The 18,302-nt window shown below is 36.5% G+C and overlaps 2 protein-coding genes across 2 annotated transcripts; both read right to left on the bottom strand.

Moving 5' to 3' along the window:
- Positions 1-607: 607 nt before the first annotated feature.
- LOC143643629 (olfactory receptor 6B9-like) lies at positions 608-1,564 on the bottom strand. The gene has a single exon (XM_077112235.1). The coding sequence runs from the start codon at positions 1,562-1,564 to the stop codon at positions 608-610; it is 957 nt and encodes a 318-aa protein (XP_076968350.1).
- Positions 1,565-17,121: 15,557 nt separating this feature from the next.
- Positions 17,122-18,066, bottom strand: LOC143645219 (olfactory receptor 6B9-like). The gene has a single exon (XM_077114777.1). The coding sequence runs from the start codon at positions 18,064-18,066 to the stop codon at positions 17,122-17,124; it is 945 nt and encodes a 314-aa protein (XP_076970892.1).
- Positions 18,067-18,302: the final 236 nt, after the last annotated feature.

Raw genomic sequence — 18,302 nt, forward strand, 5'->3', positions numbered from 1 at the left:
AAATTTACATGTAGAGGTTTCTTCAGAGGAAAATAATTAGAGCATGAAATATTACATCTCTAAAAACACTCTCACTTTCTGCCATGAGAAGTTTTGTAAGTTTTCTACTCTATTGTGTTTCTGTCAGAGACTGAAAGAAGTTTGCTTTTCATTTTTCTAAATTTTAAAGAGTAATGAAAATGAGATGTCAAGACCATTTGATTATAAAAGGATTGGCACTGTTACCAGTTGAAGAAAGGAACAGGTCATACCTGGGAACACTGACTACAGTAGAACCCCTGTTTGTGTTGTATTCCTAAGATAGAAAGGCTTTCAAATCAAAACAAAATAAAAAAGGAAAGACCTCACCAATGGAACTCTAAAAGCCATAGGTGAACTTATTTTTTCTTAATATCATCTTTATAAAAAGTAAAATTATTTTGTAACTCTTTAGCTAATTATTTGACTAGGTCACTCATTGCTTTATAAAAGGAATTATTCAATTAAGGTCTGACAGTAAAGGAATTTTCTTTGATTTCTGGATCCATATGCCTATATCATTCAAATAAATAAATATGTGAATAATTTCAGTATTTCCCTTAATGGATGTGGCTTTTTAAAGATGATGTCAGCAAATAGTATCTCTCCAGAAAAAGGCTTGTCCACTTGCCATGGTCTTTCTGATGGCATGTTTGACCTCCTTGTTCCTCAGGCAGTAGATGATAGGATTGAGCATGGGTGTAAAGATTGCATATATGGCTGAAATCAATTTGTTGGAGTTCAATGAGGCAATGGCCCGAGGTCGTACATACATGAAGATCACAGCTGTGTAGAAAATGACCACCACTGTAAGGTGAGAGGCACAGGTGGAGAAGGCCTTCCTCTGTCCACTGGATGAAGGTATGTGGAGGATGGTAGAGAAAATAAAGGCATAGGAGAGGACAGTGGCTGAAAGAGGAAGCACAAGGATGACAATAGCTAGCATAAAGTCTACCATCTCAGCCATGGAAAAGTCCATGCAGGCCAGTTTGAGGATGGGAGACACATCACAGAAAAAATGGTTCAAGATATTGTTACCACAGAAGGAAACTTGGGAGATGAAGTACACCTTTGCCATGGAGGTGGTGAAGCCACTCACCCAGGAAATGATGGTCAGCTGGACACAAAACCTTGTGGTCATCATGACCGGATAGTGAAGAGGCCAGCATATGGCCACGTAACGGTCATAGGCCATGGCAGCCAAAAGCACACACTCAGTACAGGCAAGTGAGATGAAGAAATAGAGCTGGGTCATGCAGCCCAGGAAGGAGATGGTGTTTGGATGAAGAAGGGATCCAGTCAGCATCTTGGGTACTGTGACAGAAATATACCAGGTCTCCAGAAAGGACATGGTGCCCAGAAAATAGTACATGGGCTTATGCAGGGATGCAGTGACCCATATGGTAAAGATGATGACCAAGTTCTCCAACAGCACAAGCAAGTAGGTGTTAAGGAAGAGGAAAAAGAATAGAAACTGCAGCCAACGGTCAGTTGGGAAGCCCACCAGGATGAACTCACTAATATTGGTGATGTTTACCTTCCACATAGCTAGAAAACCAAAAGACAATGGTTCTAATAATGATAATGCCAACTTGAACTGTGAGATCCAACTTAGGAACACAGGCCCCTCAGGCTATAAGCATTTTTCATTAAATTTATCCCTACTGCCAGGTTCTTAGAGTCAAGTGGCCACAAGGTCCTCTTCAGAAAATCAGGAGGCAGAATAGGATCTGAAAATAATTCACCACAGATGTAAAGCTAAAGATCCCAAATCAGAATCTTAAGGTCAGTCTCAGGACTCAGGCTAACAGAGCTCGGTCAGAAATAGATTTTAGGCAACAGTGAGAGTAAATGCTTTCCTTATCAACATATCCCTGAATTTCAGCAGCAGTTACAAGGCAGGAGGCCATGGTGGTTGGGATAAGTATCCAAGGATGATCCAGGAAGTAGGATAGGAAAGCAGGGAAGTTCAAAACCTGGAGAAAATAAAAACAGGATATCAACTGGAAAAAATTCTCCTGGTCAGGTAAAATACTGAGTGTGGTCTATTTCTCAGTTATTTTGGATAGTTTTTTTTTAAAAGCAGTTTTGTTGGGTGTTATCCACATACCATGCAATCCATCCAAAGTGTACAATCAATGGCTTGTGGTATAATCACATAGCTGTGTATTCATCACCACAATCAATTTTAGAACATTTTCATTACTCCAAAAAAAAGTCTCATATCCCTCACCAGTCACCTCTCAATCCCTCTATCCTTCCCCAGCCCTAAATAAACACTAATATAATTCTGTCACTACAGATACATTTTTTATTTACGTTTTATATAGATGTAATAATATAATATGAGCACTTTGTGCCTGACTTCTTTCACTTAGTATAATTTTTTTAATTATTGTTTTTTTAATTACAGAGGTTGTAGATTTACATAAAAGTCATATAAAATATGTTTTTATATATCCCCCTTTTATTGACACTTTATATTGGTTTAGTACCTTTGTTACAATTGGTGAAAGGATATTAAAACATAAAAAAGGGGTGAAGGGATATAGATTCAATATATGTGTAGGGTATTTAGGTCAATTTAGAATCAAAGCAAACTAAAATGTAATAGATTTAGGATGCTAATTGTAATTCCCATGATAACCATAAAGAAATTATCTTAAAAATCTACACAAAAGTTAAGGATAAGTGATTCAAAATAGTTCATTATAAAAGATCATCTACTAAATGGAGACAGTAATGGAGAAAAGGAAGGACAAAAAAGGGTATTAGACTTACAAAAAACAATTAGAAACATGAAAGATATCACTCTTGCCTGATCAGTAATTTCCTTAAATGTAAATGGATTGTACTCTGCAATCAAAAGTCAGAGTTTGGCAGAATGGATAAAGAAATATGACCCAAGTATTAACTGCTTACACAAGATGCATTTTAGATCCATAGATACAATAGGTTGAAAGTGAGAGGATGGAAGAAAATATTTCACTCAAATAGCAATCAGAAGAGAGTGGGGGTGGCTATATAGATATCAAACAAATAGATTTTAAATAAAAAAAACCTGTTAGATAGATAAGTATATAATAATCAATAAAAGGGTCAATTCAACAAGAAGATTTAACAATTGCAAACATATATGCCCCTAAAAATATATATATGAAGTAAGAGTTGATGGAACTTAACAGAGAATTAGACAGTGCTACAATAATAGTTGGAGATTTTAATACATCACTTTCAACATTAATCATCTAAACAGAAGATCAATAAGAAAATAGAGGACTTGAGCAATACTATAAATCAACTAGAACTTATTGACATACATAGAACACTTCACCCAACAATAGCTGAATACACATTCTTTTTAATTGCACATGGATCATTCTCTAGGATAGATCATATGTAGGGCACAGGAAAGTCTCAATACATTTTAAGATATCAAATTCATAAAAAGAAACCAATCTGACTACTGGAAAGAAGCTAGATAATGATACAGAAGGAAAGCTGGAAAATTTACAAATATGTGGAAATTCAGCAGCATACCCTTAGCCAAAGAGTTAAAGAAATTACAAGGGAAATTAGAAAATACTTAGAGTGAATGAAAACAAAGACACAGCATGCCAAGACTTATGGGATGCCATGAAGGCCGTACTCAGAGGGAAATTTATAACTATGAATAACAATATTAAAAAAGAACAAATATCTCAAGTTAATAGCCTAACTTTACATCTTGGGGAACTAGAAAAACAAGAACAAAGTAAACTCAAAGTTAGCAGGAGAAAGGAAATAATTAATATCAGAGCAATGATAAATAAAAAAGACAATAAAAAATCTATTGAGAGAATAAATAAAACAAAAAGTTTGAAAATATCAATAAAGTAGGCAATCTTTTAGACTGACAAAGAAAAAATAAAATATGCAAATAACTGAAATCAGAAAGGAAAATGGTGCTATTACTACTAACCTTACAGAAGGAAAAAGGTTGATTATAAGAGAATATTATGAACAAGTGTACGAAAACAAACTAGATAATATAGAAGAAATGGAAAAATTCCTAGAAACACACCAATTACTCAAACTGATTCAAGAAGAAATAGAAAACATCAACCAACCTATAATACATCCAGAGATTAAATGAATAATCAAAACCTTCCACTAAAGTTCAGGACTAGATGCCTTCACTGGTGAATATTATCCAACATTTTAAAAAGAATATCAGTCCTTTCCAAAATCTTCCAAAGAATTCAGTAAGAAGGAACACATTCTGATCCATTCTCTGAGGTCAAACATTACTCTGATATCAAAACCTGGTAAAGATATCAAAAGAAAAGAAAATTAAAGACCAATTTCTCTTATTATTAGAAATGCAAATTCTTTAACAAAATACTAGCAAACCAAATCCAACAGCATATTAAAAAGATTACATACCATGACCAAATGGGATTTATCCCAGGAATGCAAGGTAGGTTCAACATATGAAAATCAACACAATACACTCATAAATGTAATGAAAGAATAAAATACACATGATTATTTCAGTAGATACAGAAAAGGTATACACTGAAATTCAGCACCCCTTCTCGATAAAAGTACTCATCAAGTAGGAACGGAATAATTTTCTCAACATGATAAATGTAATTTATTAAAAACCCACAACTTACATCATATTCAATGGTGAGAGATTAAAGTTTTTCCCCTTATAACAGTAATAAGACAATGATGCCCACTTTTACCACCACTAGTCAGTATGATACTAGAAGTACTTGCCAGAGAAATTAGGCAAGGAAAATAAATAAAATGTATCTAGATTAGAAAGTAAGAAATAAAACTATCTCTATCTGTGGATGACATGATCTTATATGTAGAAATCCAAAGGAGCCCAGAAGAAAACTACTAGAGCTAAAAGTTGAGTTCAGCAAAGTGTCAGGGTACAAAATCAACTTACATGCAAAAATTGTGCTCCTATACACTGGTAATGAACAGTACGAAGAGGAAATAAGAAAACATTTTCACTTGCAGTAGCATCTAAAAGAATAAAATATCTAGGAATAAATTTAGCTAAGGACACAAATGACTTATAGATTGAAAACTGCAAAACACTGCTGAAAGAAGACCTAAATAAATGCAAAATACCCCATGTTTTTGGATTGGGAGAGTTAATATTGTTAATATGCAAATATTACCCCATGCAATATACAAATTCAATGCAATCCAGCAGCCTTTTTTAGAAATGGAAACACCCCCCCCCCAAAAAAAAACCCCAACTCAAATGTATATGGAACTGCAAGGACCCCAAATAGCCAAAGCCATCTTGATAAAGAAGAACAGAGTTGGTAGACTCACATTTCCCTATTTCAAATTGTAATACAAAGTGATAGTAATCAAAACAGTGTGGTTCTAGCACAAAAATAGACAAATAGATCAGTGGAACATAAGGGAAAGTCCAGAAATAGACCCACATGTCTATGGCCAAGTGATTTTAACTAGGATGCTAAGTATATGCAGTGGGGAAGAAATAGTATTTTCAACAAATGGGTATCCACATGCAGAAGAATGAAGTTAGATGTCACCTCACACCATATACAAACATAAGCTCAAAATGGATCATGGACCTAAATATAAGAGTTAAAACTATAAAATTCTTGGAAAGTAAAATAGGGGCAAATCTTCATGGCCTGGGATTTGGCAATGGGTTCTTAAATGTGATACTGGAAGTATAATCAACAAAAGAAACAACAGATCAATTTGACTTGATCAAAATTAATAACTTTTGTACACCAAAGGGAATTAATGAGAGTAAAAACACTATAGAACAGGAGAAAACAGTTTCAAATGATATATAGGATAAGGGCTGAGTATTCAGAATATATAAAGAACTTTTACAATCAACAACAAAAAGATAAACAATCCAATCGAGCAAAGAACTTACATAAGCATATCTCCAAGGAAAATATACAAATGGCCAATAAAGACATGAAAACATGTGCAACATCATTAGCTATTAGGGAAATATTCACATAAAATCTATAATGAGATGCCACTTCACACCTAAAAGGATGTATGCTATTTAAAAACGGAGGTGGGGGCAGCAGGGAAATAACAAGTGTTGGAAAATATTTGGCAAAATTGGAACTGAAATGCATTGTTTGTCGGAACGTAAAATGGTACAGCCACTATAGAAAGCAATATGACAGTTATTCAAAGAGTTAAATATAGAATTACCACCGACCTGGCAATTTCTATTCTTGAAATATACCCAGAGAGGGTGAAACCAGGGTTGCAAACAGATAGGTATACACCAATGTTTATAGGAATATTATTTACAGTAGCCAGAAGCTGGAAACAATCTGTGTCCACTAACAAAAGAATGACTAAAAAATGTGGTAATGCACACAATGAAATATTATTTGGCCATAAGAAAAAATGAAGTAATGGAACATGCTGCAACATGGAAGTACCTTGAAAACTTTATGCTCAGTGAAATAAACAAGGCATCTAAGGAAAAATATTTTATGATATCACTTAGGTGACTAGAAGTAGCAAATTCACAGAAGTAGAAGGCAGATGGAAGGGGGAATTGAAATGGGGAGAGAGGAACAGGGAGAGTGTGTCTGCAAAAATTAAAAAAAAAAATTAAATGAAAGAAAGAATGATGCTACCATAAATTTATGTCCAAGACTCCACTGACTAGTTATCCTGCAGTGTGTTTTCAGTTAATTTGCTTCTCCTCAAACTCCTGCCTCTGACCTCCAATTGCCACCCCACTTCATCCACAAGTCTCAGCAGACAAATGAGTAACCTATAGGAATATATACATCTTCCAAGACCCACTGACCAGCTCTGCTCATTCCCCCTTACTTCTTATCTAAGACCAGTCCCTCCATCAGTTCTGGGTCCCATTTATCAGGAAATTATACTATCATCTATCCCCTCTCTTTCTTTATGTCAAATTCATTCTTTTCACAAATATTTATTGAGCACCTATTATGTGACAGGCCCAGTTCTAGAAGCTTGGAATATTTCACTGAACAAAGCAGATAAAATGCAAAGAGCCCTGATCTTAAGTAGTTACATCCTAGGAAAGGGATACAGGTGTGAGGGATACAGGTGTAAACAATAATACCGTAAGGACAGAAATGTGAGAATTGATAAGTCCAATGGAGAAAATAAATAGAGCAGGTAAGGAAAATCAGGAGTGCAGGGAGTAAGTGGTAGGTTTATATTTTAAATAGGATGGCCAGGATGTGAGGCATGAACAGAGTCTTAAAGAAAGTGAATGCATTTGTCATGGGCCTAGCTGGTAAAAGAGCTTTCCAGAAAAGGATCAATTATTTCAATGATCCTCACAGTGTGAGGAACAAGAAGGAAGCCCATGTGGTAGGAACAGAATAAGTGGAGGAGAGACGGGTAGAAAATGAGGTCATAGAAGTAATTGTGGGGAGAGGTTATATCCCTTATGTAGCTGTAATCATTTTGGGTTTTACCCTGAGTGGACTGGCATGTCTTTGGAAGGTTTTGAACAGAGTGATCTGATATTATGTATGTTTTAAGAATTCTTCTTGCAGTTTCTTCTTATTAAAATGTTCCTACAACTTTTAAAGGTGGTCAATCCATTATCTCTTCCTAAAAATAATCCTCTCATTCTTTACCAGTCATATCTTTTCTGTCTGCTTCAGAACACTGTACTATCCATCAACCCTCCTCTCCTCTTCCCTTTCACAGCTTAACTTCTATTGCTGTGAACTCTCTGGTGATCTGCGTGTCATTTCCATCTTAAAAGTGTTAGATTTAGTTTCCTGCTCCCTGATCCCTTTCCCTACTCCAGATCTTTCCTCTTTAACCCTATCAAGTATTTCCAGGAAGTAATAACATCACGACAAATACACATTGTCTAGTAAAGGAGATAGACAAGGGAAGGGAAAATTAGAAGAAAATGTAATAAGCCTTACTTTAGAGGATTGAGTAGAGTAGAAACCCAGAGTAGAGATTAATTCCTTCTGTGATCCCAGAACACTTTCATCAAGGAGATAACATTGAAACTATATGAGGCATTGTTGGGGTTTGGAATATTAATATATTTGGTAATATATTAATATAGAAAGTGCAAAGGCATAGAATAAAGACATGAAAAATTAATGATAAATCATTTGTATTTTATTAGAAAGAATTTTTGGTGTGGAGAAAAGAAACAGACACAGACAAGGCAGGAGGAAAAGGTTATATATGGTTGGCTCTCTTATTTCACACATTTTTCTACAATCTTATAGTGATTCTGTCCAATTCCAACACACTGACCAAGTCGCATAGCATTTGGTTAAATATTTTTTATCCATACTGGTCACGTGGAAAAAGAAATGAGTTCCGTTTGCATCTTCTCTAATACTAGTCTAAGTCCTTTTGATTTTTAAAATTCATATTTTATTATTGAAACTTTGAGCAGGTTTATAGACTACTGATTTGGGCAATTACTTAGATCTCTTCTTACATTCTCCCACTCTGGGTTCATGAATGAGGAATCCATGAAAATGCTGGTCCACACTTTCTACCTGCTCAGCATTCACACAGTTTTCCAACTTAGTCTTCATTTTCACTGCTCACCTCTGCCTTTGCTACCGTCAAGCCCATATAGACTGTCTAATAATAATGTGTATAATTTACTGGTTGTGAATCATATGGCAGAACTTGTGCTAGCGTCTCTCCATACTTTATTCCACTTGATTCTCATAACAATTACCTAATAATGCAGATATTGTTTGTCTCATATTACAGATCAAGTAGTAAATAAATTGACTCAATTCATACACAACTAGTGAGTGTCAATAATGGGTTATAACTGAGGATGGGAAGTCTCCTAAGTCTATACTCTTTCTACTACACAATAAAGCCTCCTACTTTATACCTTCTCAACTAGCTCTGTGTCCCCTGCCACACTCCCAACCCATACTCCAAATGCTGGATATCAAGAGTCTACGCTTTACCTGTTTGTTTTTTATTTTTACCATCCTATATACTCTCTTGATCCCTGGTCTTGCCTTTCACACTGAAAACAAATAATTTTCCTTTTTATTCAAGTCTTCCATGTCTAAATTTTTACTCTTCAGTTTAGCTTTTATATCCCACTTGAGCCATTATGAAAAGTTTAAAATTTCAAACCTGACTTTTCTAGCTGTTTTCCATGAGGTAGCCTCCTAATCTGCTTAACATTCAAGGCCTCCTAATATTGTGATGTTCTTCACGCTCCCACAAGTTGAGCCCCATGTGTGTCTAAAGTCTGAATCTACATGAAACGCCACACACACCCAATGCACTTTGATTTCTGACCCAGTCATCTGCTTCTTAGCCACTGCCTATTTCCTAACTCTGAAGTGTTAGGAAAAGAGCATTGGCTCAGTCAGAGGAGGGAGTCGACTTGCTGAGCCAAAGGAGCAGAGTTGAAATAGATTAATCAGATGGGTTTTGCAGAAAGGAGAAAATAGGTTTTCTTGTTAAGGCAGAGGAAGTTAGATGAGAACTTGCATAGTAGTTCAAATAAAAGGAGGGGTAGGGTAAAAGGAAAATCCAAAATCCAATCTCAGCAGTGATACAGCGAGCATGTGCTGCAAATGAACTGGGACCGTATGGAGAGAGAAGTAAAGGACCTTTTGTCCATTTAAGAATATACCTATATACTAAATAGCATTTTGTCTCCAGACTGAGTGATCTTGAAAATATAAATACATAGACTCAGTTTAAATCCTTCAATGGCCATCTACAGATCTGAACTCCTTACATAATAGCAGATCCCTGGTGATCTGACCCCTCCACCCTCTATCTCTTAGTCCTTTGCCTTTCTCAGATACTCACCCTGAGCTTATGCAATATGCCCCTTCCAAGTTTCGGTGAAGGTACATGTACTCTGTCTTCTTCCTGAAACCCTTTCTAACTCTTGCCACCTGGCAAATGCCTAATCAGATTTGATCCTTCATCTTCTCTATCCAACCTTCCCTGACTGGCACCCACCATCATCCACCTCTTGCCTATCACCCCAGCAATTAGTAGATTACTCCTCTGGTTTTATAAAACTTTGCACCTTAGAGCATCATAGCATGATACCATATATCAGTTTGTATTCAAATGTTTGCTTACCTCTCACCAGCACTTTATTATGAACTCCTTGAAAATACCAATTTTATCCTATTTTTGTCTTGTCTTTTTTTATCTCTAATGTCTAGCATAATTCCCGTGGCATGGTTGCCACTCAATAACTGAATGACTTGTGACGCTTAATTAAGACTAAATGCTTCACCATAGAACATTCTGTTGCTTTCTCTTTAGGGACCTGGGTGAAGTAGGTCATTTTGGTTGAGTCTGGCTTAGAGATCTTGGTTCAAAATTGCTCCTAATTAGATATATGTAGAGGTACCCTGGCAAACATGATGCTCCATGAGTCTTTGCCTCTCCACCTGAAAGAAGTTGCACACAGACGACAGAAAGGAAAAGGAAAAAGGAAAATAAGGAGACACTTTGGAATAGCCTAACCAAATTCCTATAAAACTGATTCTCTTTGAAACTCAAGAGTTCCATGGTGCTACAGTTCTCCTTGTCTGGAAAAGAGACTGGGATTCAGATGGATAACATGGAATGAAATATTTTTCTGCTTAGGGTTAAAGAAAATGCAATATCACTTAAGTCATACCTGTTTTAAGACTTTTTAAATCCAAAATGCATGGGTTACTTCAGTATTTATTGAACATCTTTATATCCCTGATGCTAGAGTTTAAGATGGGAGAGCTTTTCCTCTGTTTGTATCTGTTGAATGCATGTCTCTGCCCACTTCTTACTCTCTCTGTCTGTCTGTCTCTCTCTGTTCTTCTCGAACTCACTCTATCATTTCCTCACACACACTGCTGCTTTGCCACTGACACTCGGCTGCCTTTGTATGTTGGCTCCTCCCACAATGTCCAGATGGAACTCAGCTGGGCAAAATCAGACAACAGTGAGCTTACTGCTCAGTAGTGATGACTTCTCTTTAAAACTCGACATCCTTGGGGATCTGATCCACCAATGCTATAGCACTTTCAAATGCAACAGTGACAAAGATGTTAGAGAAATTTCTCTAGTGATCCCATGGGTCAACAAGCAGAGAGGATGCTAAATGATTAACAGATGTGGAAACAGAGAAGAACAGAACTGGTTCACAGCAAGTCTGCTGAATCCTAGACCCAAATCTTGATTTTCCTTCCTCTCTCTGGTTGCCTGAGAAAGCACTATTATACATGACCTGTTTATTTATAACATTGATATTATTCAGAGAGAGTGTTACTGAAAGGATCAAAATATACAAAAGATGACTTAACAATATTAATAGTGCATACTAAGCTCTAGGGAGAAGCAAAAAAGAACTTTCTCTCCACTCTTTCCACTTTTAGAGAAGAGTATTCTTAAGCATCGATGACAAACAACTGGTAGTTGAACTTTGGTGCGTAAAACACATTTCAATGTTCTTCTTTCCATGCAGTCTCATATTTGACTCTTATTTTTTAAGGAGGCCTGTCTTGGTTCTTCCTTTTGGATTGTTTACTTTGGATTGTTCGCTTCCTTTGGATTGTTTACTTTGCTCTTCTATCTCCCATCTCACATGAAAAGTCACTGAGAATAACCTAAGGAAGGTGTTAAGAAGGAGGAAAACCCATCCTTAGAGATCCAATAGAAAAACAAGATAAGATTCATGGCACAGCAGGCAAAGAACATATGGAAGAAGCAGTTTATGGTATGTTTCCCCTAACCTTAAAATGCAGCCTTTTCATTCCCCTGATTTAATCTTTCATTGTATTTGAGATTATCATAACGAGGGGCATGGTTAGACTATAGGTCTGGGGGAAGTATAAGCAGACTGCTCAGCCTTTTCAAAGTTTAGGAGTTAGGTCAATGGAACAAAAATGACCTTGTTTCAGGTCTGGTCCAGGCCAGCTCACCAGTCAGGAGGTTGAGAATTGAGCACATATATTTAATGTGTAATAAAATGTACCTCTGCCTGAACATTCTCCCTACATATATTACTCTTTGAAAATACCAAGTGTGGCATAAAAGATAAAAGTTATTATCCAATATTTGAATTTTTTTTCAGATTTCTGTTAAATATTATTAAAACTAGGAAACATGAAGAGATGGATGATGCAATTTTGGTGTCATCTTTTTATTAAACATTTGAGCATATTTTTGGCAGTGAAAATGAATAAGCAGGGACAAAAATCTACTTTTTAAATTTGTGAATTTATTTCTATAAAGATACATAGTTATAAGTACTGCATCACTTTACACATTTAATTGATACCCCTTATTAAAAATAAGATTAGGTGAATAATCATAAAATTCAACAGAAAACTACAATTATTACTATATTCACATGGTTATTTTCACCATTCATCTGCAGTTAGGGATGGTATTTTATTATTCCACATGTGCTAAGAAAGAACACCACTTCTCCATGTCCAAAGGGTTTATTGATTTGTTTAATTGCCTATTGAAAACTGAGACACTGCATGCTCCAGATATTTTCAGGACCAGCAAACCATTTATTTAGTCTCTCATGCTAGAAAACTTTTAATTATTCTGAACTGTAATTCTCTTACCCCATCCCTCTCCAGTTAATCAAATTATTAAGGTTGCCTTTGTGAGGAATGCCACCTTCAAGGCCATAAGGACATTGCTGAATACTTAACAGCAACTCTGCAGAAAACTGAGACTAACTTTAATAAGTTGGGTGCCTACTCTGTGCAAAAGACTTCATGTTTGCATTATGTAATTTAATCCTTCCAATAACTCTGTGAAATATTATTACTACTCTCAGTTTTTAAAGTGGAAAACACAGGCTCAGAATAAGTAATAATTTGCCTACGGTGACTGTATTAAGCAATGTTTGACTGCAGATAATGGAATCCACTCTAGCTACTTTAAGCTAAAAGGGAATCTGGTTTATGTAAAATCATTGAGAGAGTTTGAGAAGGAAGTCTTAAGCTGAACTCCCAGGAAAATTTTTCAGCCCCCATAACTGCCTTATCTTGACCACAGTTGAGAAAGTTACTGCTGCTCTTTCCTATAGAAAGCTGGTGAATCAAAATCTGCTGGTTCCAGAACTTTTGCAGTAATCCACATCAGCTAAAATGATGCCCCATACTATGTTCCCCTCTGCTAGCAATTCATATGTGAATCAAAGTTTCACATAATGCATCAGATAAGAACTTAAGCACGAATGAAAGCTGAGAACTATAGTTTTAAGTTTTCTAGTCTTTGCATGTTAGAAAGGATTGAATGGATACTGAATGACTCATCCACAATATTTGCATTTAGACAAAGACACATTCATAGAACATTGATTGACTATTGATATGTAACAAGTAGAGGCAAATTTTTAGGAACTGAGAGTCATAAAAGATATATGTGATAATAAGAAATTTACAATCTACTACAAGAAATTATATGTGTGTCTGAATCACCGTGAATACAAGTCAGAGTCTGGCAGAGTGTTGTGATCAAGATATTGTAACAATGCACAGGATTTAGGAGTAGTTAGAGATCATTTCATCCTCATGGGAGTGGGGATAAATCAACATAAGCTGGAAGCTGGAAGCAATAAGAGAAGCATCATGGAGGACTTGAGATATGTGACTTTTAAAGCTGTTTAAACAATCCTGTTTTAACATTGTTTTTTTGTTGAATATTTTCAAACAATATATGTTCTACATGTATTCATGTATATTCATTCTTATTTCATCTTTATACCAACTTTTTCATGTAGATATTATGATACACTTTTTTTTTTTAACATGGGCAGGCACCAGGAAGCGAACCCGAGTCTTCAGTATGACAGGCGAGAACTCTGCCTGCTGAGCCACTGTGGGCCCCCCACCCCACCCCCCGCCACAGCCCCATGATCCACTTTCATATGAGGAAACAGAAGCTCTGAGAAACTAAAGTTTGAAAACCTGTGAGAAACATGAAGCTAAAAGCTGGTAATGCTGGGGTTTCAAGCTAAGTCTCTTTGCTTCCAAAGCCTATTCGCTTTCCCAATACCACACTGTGAAAGAGTATGGGGCTGTTTAAAAAGTCCTATTATGTTATTTATTAGGAGATAATGAACCTGAGTGAGTGAATTAGAAGCACTTGAGAAAATATAGTGTGAAATTCTTCAGTTCTTAAAATATAGTCCAATGTACTGTGATGAGAGTAAAAAAGCAACCTAAAAGGGGAAAATTAGAGGAGTGGCTCTCTTTGCAGGAAAGTCCTGAGAACTAAGTACTTTCTAGTGATATATGGCAAGTTATGGGAAATAGCAGGAAAGCTGGGCATAATACATTTAACACCTGAGTTTAAACTTGGTGAACGTATTAGTTCATACATATCAGAATCAATTCAATTTGGCAGTGGCTATAGGAAAAGTAAAAGTTATTTATAGAGAAATACTTGAAAAATTAAATGTGGAACCATTGATTTTATGTTTTACTACAAGTTCTATCATATATCATACTTAAACTGGAAAATGATATGTGCTTATATAGCTGCTATTGATTTTTAAATCTCAACACGTGTGTTTTAAAGTGGTGTATTTATTCCAGATATTCCCACTGAGGGTAATATTTATTGAATACCATGTGAGTCAGGGCCACAGCAAGACAGAAAGTGCTTTCAGCTGAGATTTTTTGAGGCGCATTAAATGATGCAACTATTCACAGAGCTGGGCAAGGTGAAAGCAACCAGGAGAGGATGTTGAGCCATCTCAGGAGTAGCCTTGGAGAAACTCAGGGACAGCTCCCGTGGCCTTGAAAGGGATGCCCCTATTGTTGAAGGAGCTCTAGGTGTTGCCAGAGTCTCAGAACCCAGCCAGGCAAGAAGGGGAAGAAACCCTTCATCTTTTCTTCCCTTGCATCCTTCAACTGACATAATCCCGCCTCCCATTGGCCTAATGAAATTGGAAGCGAGTGACTAAATGAGCCACGGTGATGCAAATCAATTCCTCTCAGCCCACTGAAGATGGGGAACAAAAGATATGGAGGAGTACAGGGAATGGGTAATTGTGGGGGCTGTGTAGGGGGATATAAAGAAAAAGTAGCCTAAGTGCCTACAGAGTAAGACAGTGTGACAGGTATTGAAAATGAAAGATGAAGAAAGTGGATTTCCATGCTAGTAGAACTCAGTCTAGTTGGGAGCACATAAACTGATCATTTGGAATGAAAAGGTGCTTTAGGAGAGGTTGAATATTCAAAGTCAACTCACCTTCTATCTGGTTACCCTAACAGTAGCCACCATTTTTGGGAGACCTCTATACACCAAAGGTATAATAATTGCAAAATGAAAATGTCTCTGTAGAACTTATTATATTACTGCTGCTGGAGCATTTTCTCTGATGGTCCTAGAACTATCCTGCCATTTGCTTTCAGTACTTTATACTTGTATCATCACACTTTTAATACAGTTCAATTGTGGTTTTATCTTTCCTATTATTTTCTAAGTTATTTGAAGAAATAATATGAATCCGTTTTTTTAGTGTATGTTTTTGTTGTTGTTGTTCACCATTATACCAAAAAAGGCTATTACAGTGCCTGGCATGGAATACGGACATTATAAATACTGATTAAATGAATAATTTAAACAATGCAAGAAGTGGTAAGCTGTAGCTTTTGAGTGCACTAAAATGACTAATTATCATCTTAGTATTATAATAACAGAAGTCTTATGTTGCAGGTTATACAACTATTACACTGAGTTGGTGTAGATGAGAAGGTTGAAATATTATTGAAGTAATAGCTAGAATGAGTAGTTCCTATTTAATTCAAATGGAGAATTCTTAAGCAATGCAGTAACATTATAAGAACAGTGTATAAGAAAGATCAGTTCAGGCATGATGAATCATGCTGTGGGCGGCTTAGGTCAAAATGGGAGACTAATTTTGAATTCACACTTAAATCATCAGGATTTAGAGTTAGGGTGGTACTAGTGAATATTTTTTCCTTATTTTAGTATTAATTTAATCAATTTTGCTCAATTTTCTTCTGGTATACTATTTCTTATTTATTCAGCAGATGACCTAATGATGTCCAACACTTCCATTTGTTGTAGATAATTTTATATTTGTTTTTCACATAGTTTGTAGGATCTAAGTTTTATTGATGCCTTAAGGTTTCAGCTCAGACATATATTGATGTTTTTGTATCCGTTTATTTTGCTGAAGATAGGCATAATATTACTTGGGAAGTAACAAGAACTTAAGAGCTCAAAGAAAGTCTCTCAAGAGGCATATATGCACTATAAAGATGGCAGTAATATCAATTCCTTAATTTCTCATGTAACTATTGATCCCACCCTTATTGTGGAAAATGAGCTTTTATAGTCCTGGAAGTGGTTAAAATTGGAGAAGTTTTGTGAAATGATCACCATCATTACTAATATCAATGTGTCACATCATCACTAGACTATCACCATCACAACTACTATCATCATCACCACTACAGCATCATTATCAGTAACATCACAACTACATATGTCATATCTACTGGATTGCTTGTTCTTTCTAGGTGTTAATGTATGCTAACTAACTTCACCTTAGAACTTCAATCACAGAGTATTAGGGATAGAAAGAAGCTAGCACAATGGACTCTAGAGTCAATCTCCCTGGGCTCAAATAATGCTTTTGACATTTTTTAAGTGTGTAACCTTGAGCAACATATTAACCTTTCTGCACTTCAGTTTCCAAATCTGTAAAATGAGATAAATAACCATAACTAACTCACAAAGATACCAAGAGAATAAAATGGTTTATTATGTATAATGTGCTAAAACAACATCTGCATACATTAAGTATATAATTATTACCTTCACTATGTTCTTATATATCATTTCAAAACACTTAAAATCTACAGTATATATCAATAATAGTACATAGTTAAAGCAATATGTATCAAGTGTCTTCTTTCTACTTTTAAACTCTTTTTAAAAGTAGAAACACCTTTCGCAGGATGTGATTTCTTTAAGAATCCAGGTCTATGAAGCAGGGTTTGTATGAGGGACTATGATAAATCTCATGAGAATGTTATATGGTTGGGCACTGTCTTTTCCTCAAGGCAGCAGAGCTCAGCTGAAGCTGAGGCACTGGCCACCTCCCATGGTCTTTCTGATCGCATTCTTGACTTCCTGGTTCCTTAGGCAGTAGATGAATGGATTTAGCATGGGCGTGAGGACTGCATACACAGCTGAGATCAGTTTGTTGGAATTGAATGACCCAATAGCCCTGGGCCGGACATACATAAAAATCATGGCTGTATAATAAATGATGACTACAGTGAGGTGGGATGCACAGGTGGAGAAGGCTTTCTTCCTTCCCTGGGTGGAGGGTATACTTAGGATAGTGGAGACAATGAAGACATAGGAGAGGACAGTGGTGATGAGAGGGAACACAAGAATGACAATAGCCAAGGCAAAGTCCACTAGCTCAGCTGTGGACATGTCTTTGCAGGCTAGTTTGAGGATTGGTGAGATGTCACAGAAAAAGTGGTTCATGACATTGGAGCCACAGAAGGCAACATGTGAAATGAAATAGACCTTGACCACAGAGACTGTGAAACCACTCAAATAGGAAAAAGCCACCAGCTGCATACAATAACCCGTGGTCATGATGACTGGGTATTGGAAAGGGTGGCAGATGGCCACATAGCGGTCATAGGCCATGGCTGCCAGGAGCACACACTCTGTGCAGGCAAGAGAGATAAAGAAGTAGAGTTGGGTCATGCAACCTGTGAAGGAGATGTGCCGCCTCTGCAGAAGGAATCCATCCAGCATCTTGGGGACTGTGACGGAGACATACCAGACTTCCAGGAAGGACATGCTACTCAGGAAATAGTACATGGGCTTATGCAGAGAGTGAGTGACCCAAACAGTGAGCACGATGATAAGATTTTCTCCTACCACCAGTAGGTAGACCACAAGGAAGAGGAAGAAGAGAAGGACCTGCAGCCATGGGGCAGTAGGGAAGCCCACCAGGATGAACTCACTGACCAGAGTAATGTTTCTCCCCAGCATGACTAAAAACACTGAGAGGTAGTGATCTCTTCCATGGCAATGCCTCCAATAATGAAGATGACTACGGCATCAGCTAAGAGATGGAAATAAATTAGTATTTCAGTCCTTCCTGTGAATGGAACTCATAAAATAAAATAATTTCACTTAATAAGGACTATTTTGCAACTGTGATGAACACCTACTTTTTGTTAAACTTCTTACATTTTTTTTGATGACTGTCTCCCAGAATCAAAATG

This window comes from Tamandua tetradactyla, chromosome 8 (assembly GCF_023851605.1).
Source record: "Tamandua tetradactyla isolate mTamTet1 chromosome 8, mTamTet1.pri, whole genome shotgun sequence".
Classification (NCBI taxonomy): domain Eukaryota; kingdom Metazoa; phylum Chordata; class Mammalia; order Pilosa; family Myrmecophagidae; genus Tamandua; species Tamandua tetradactyla.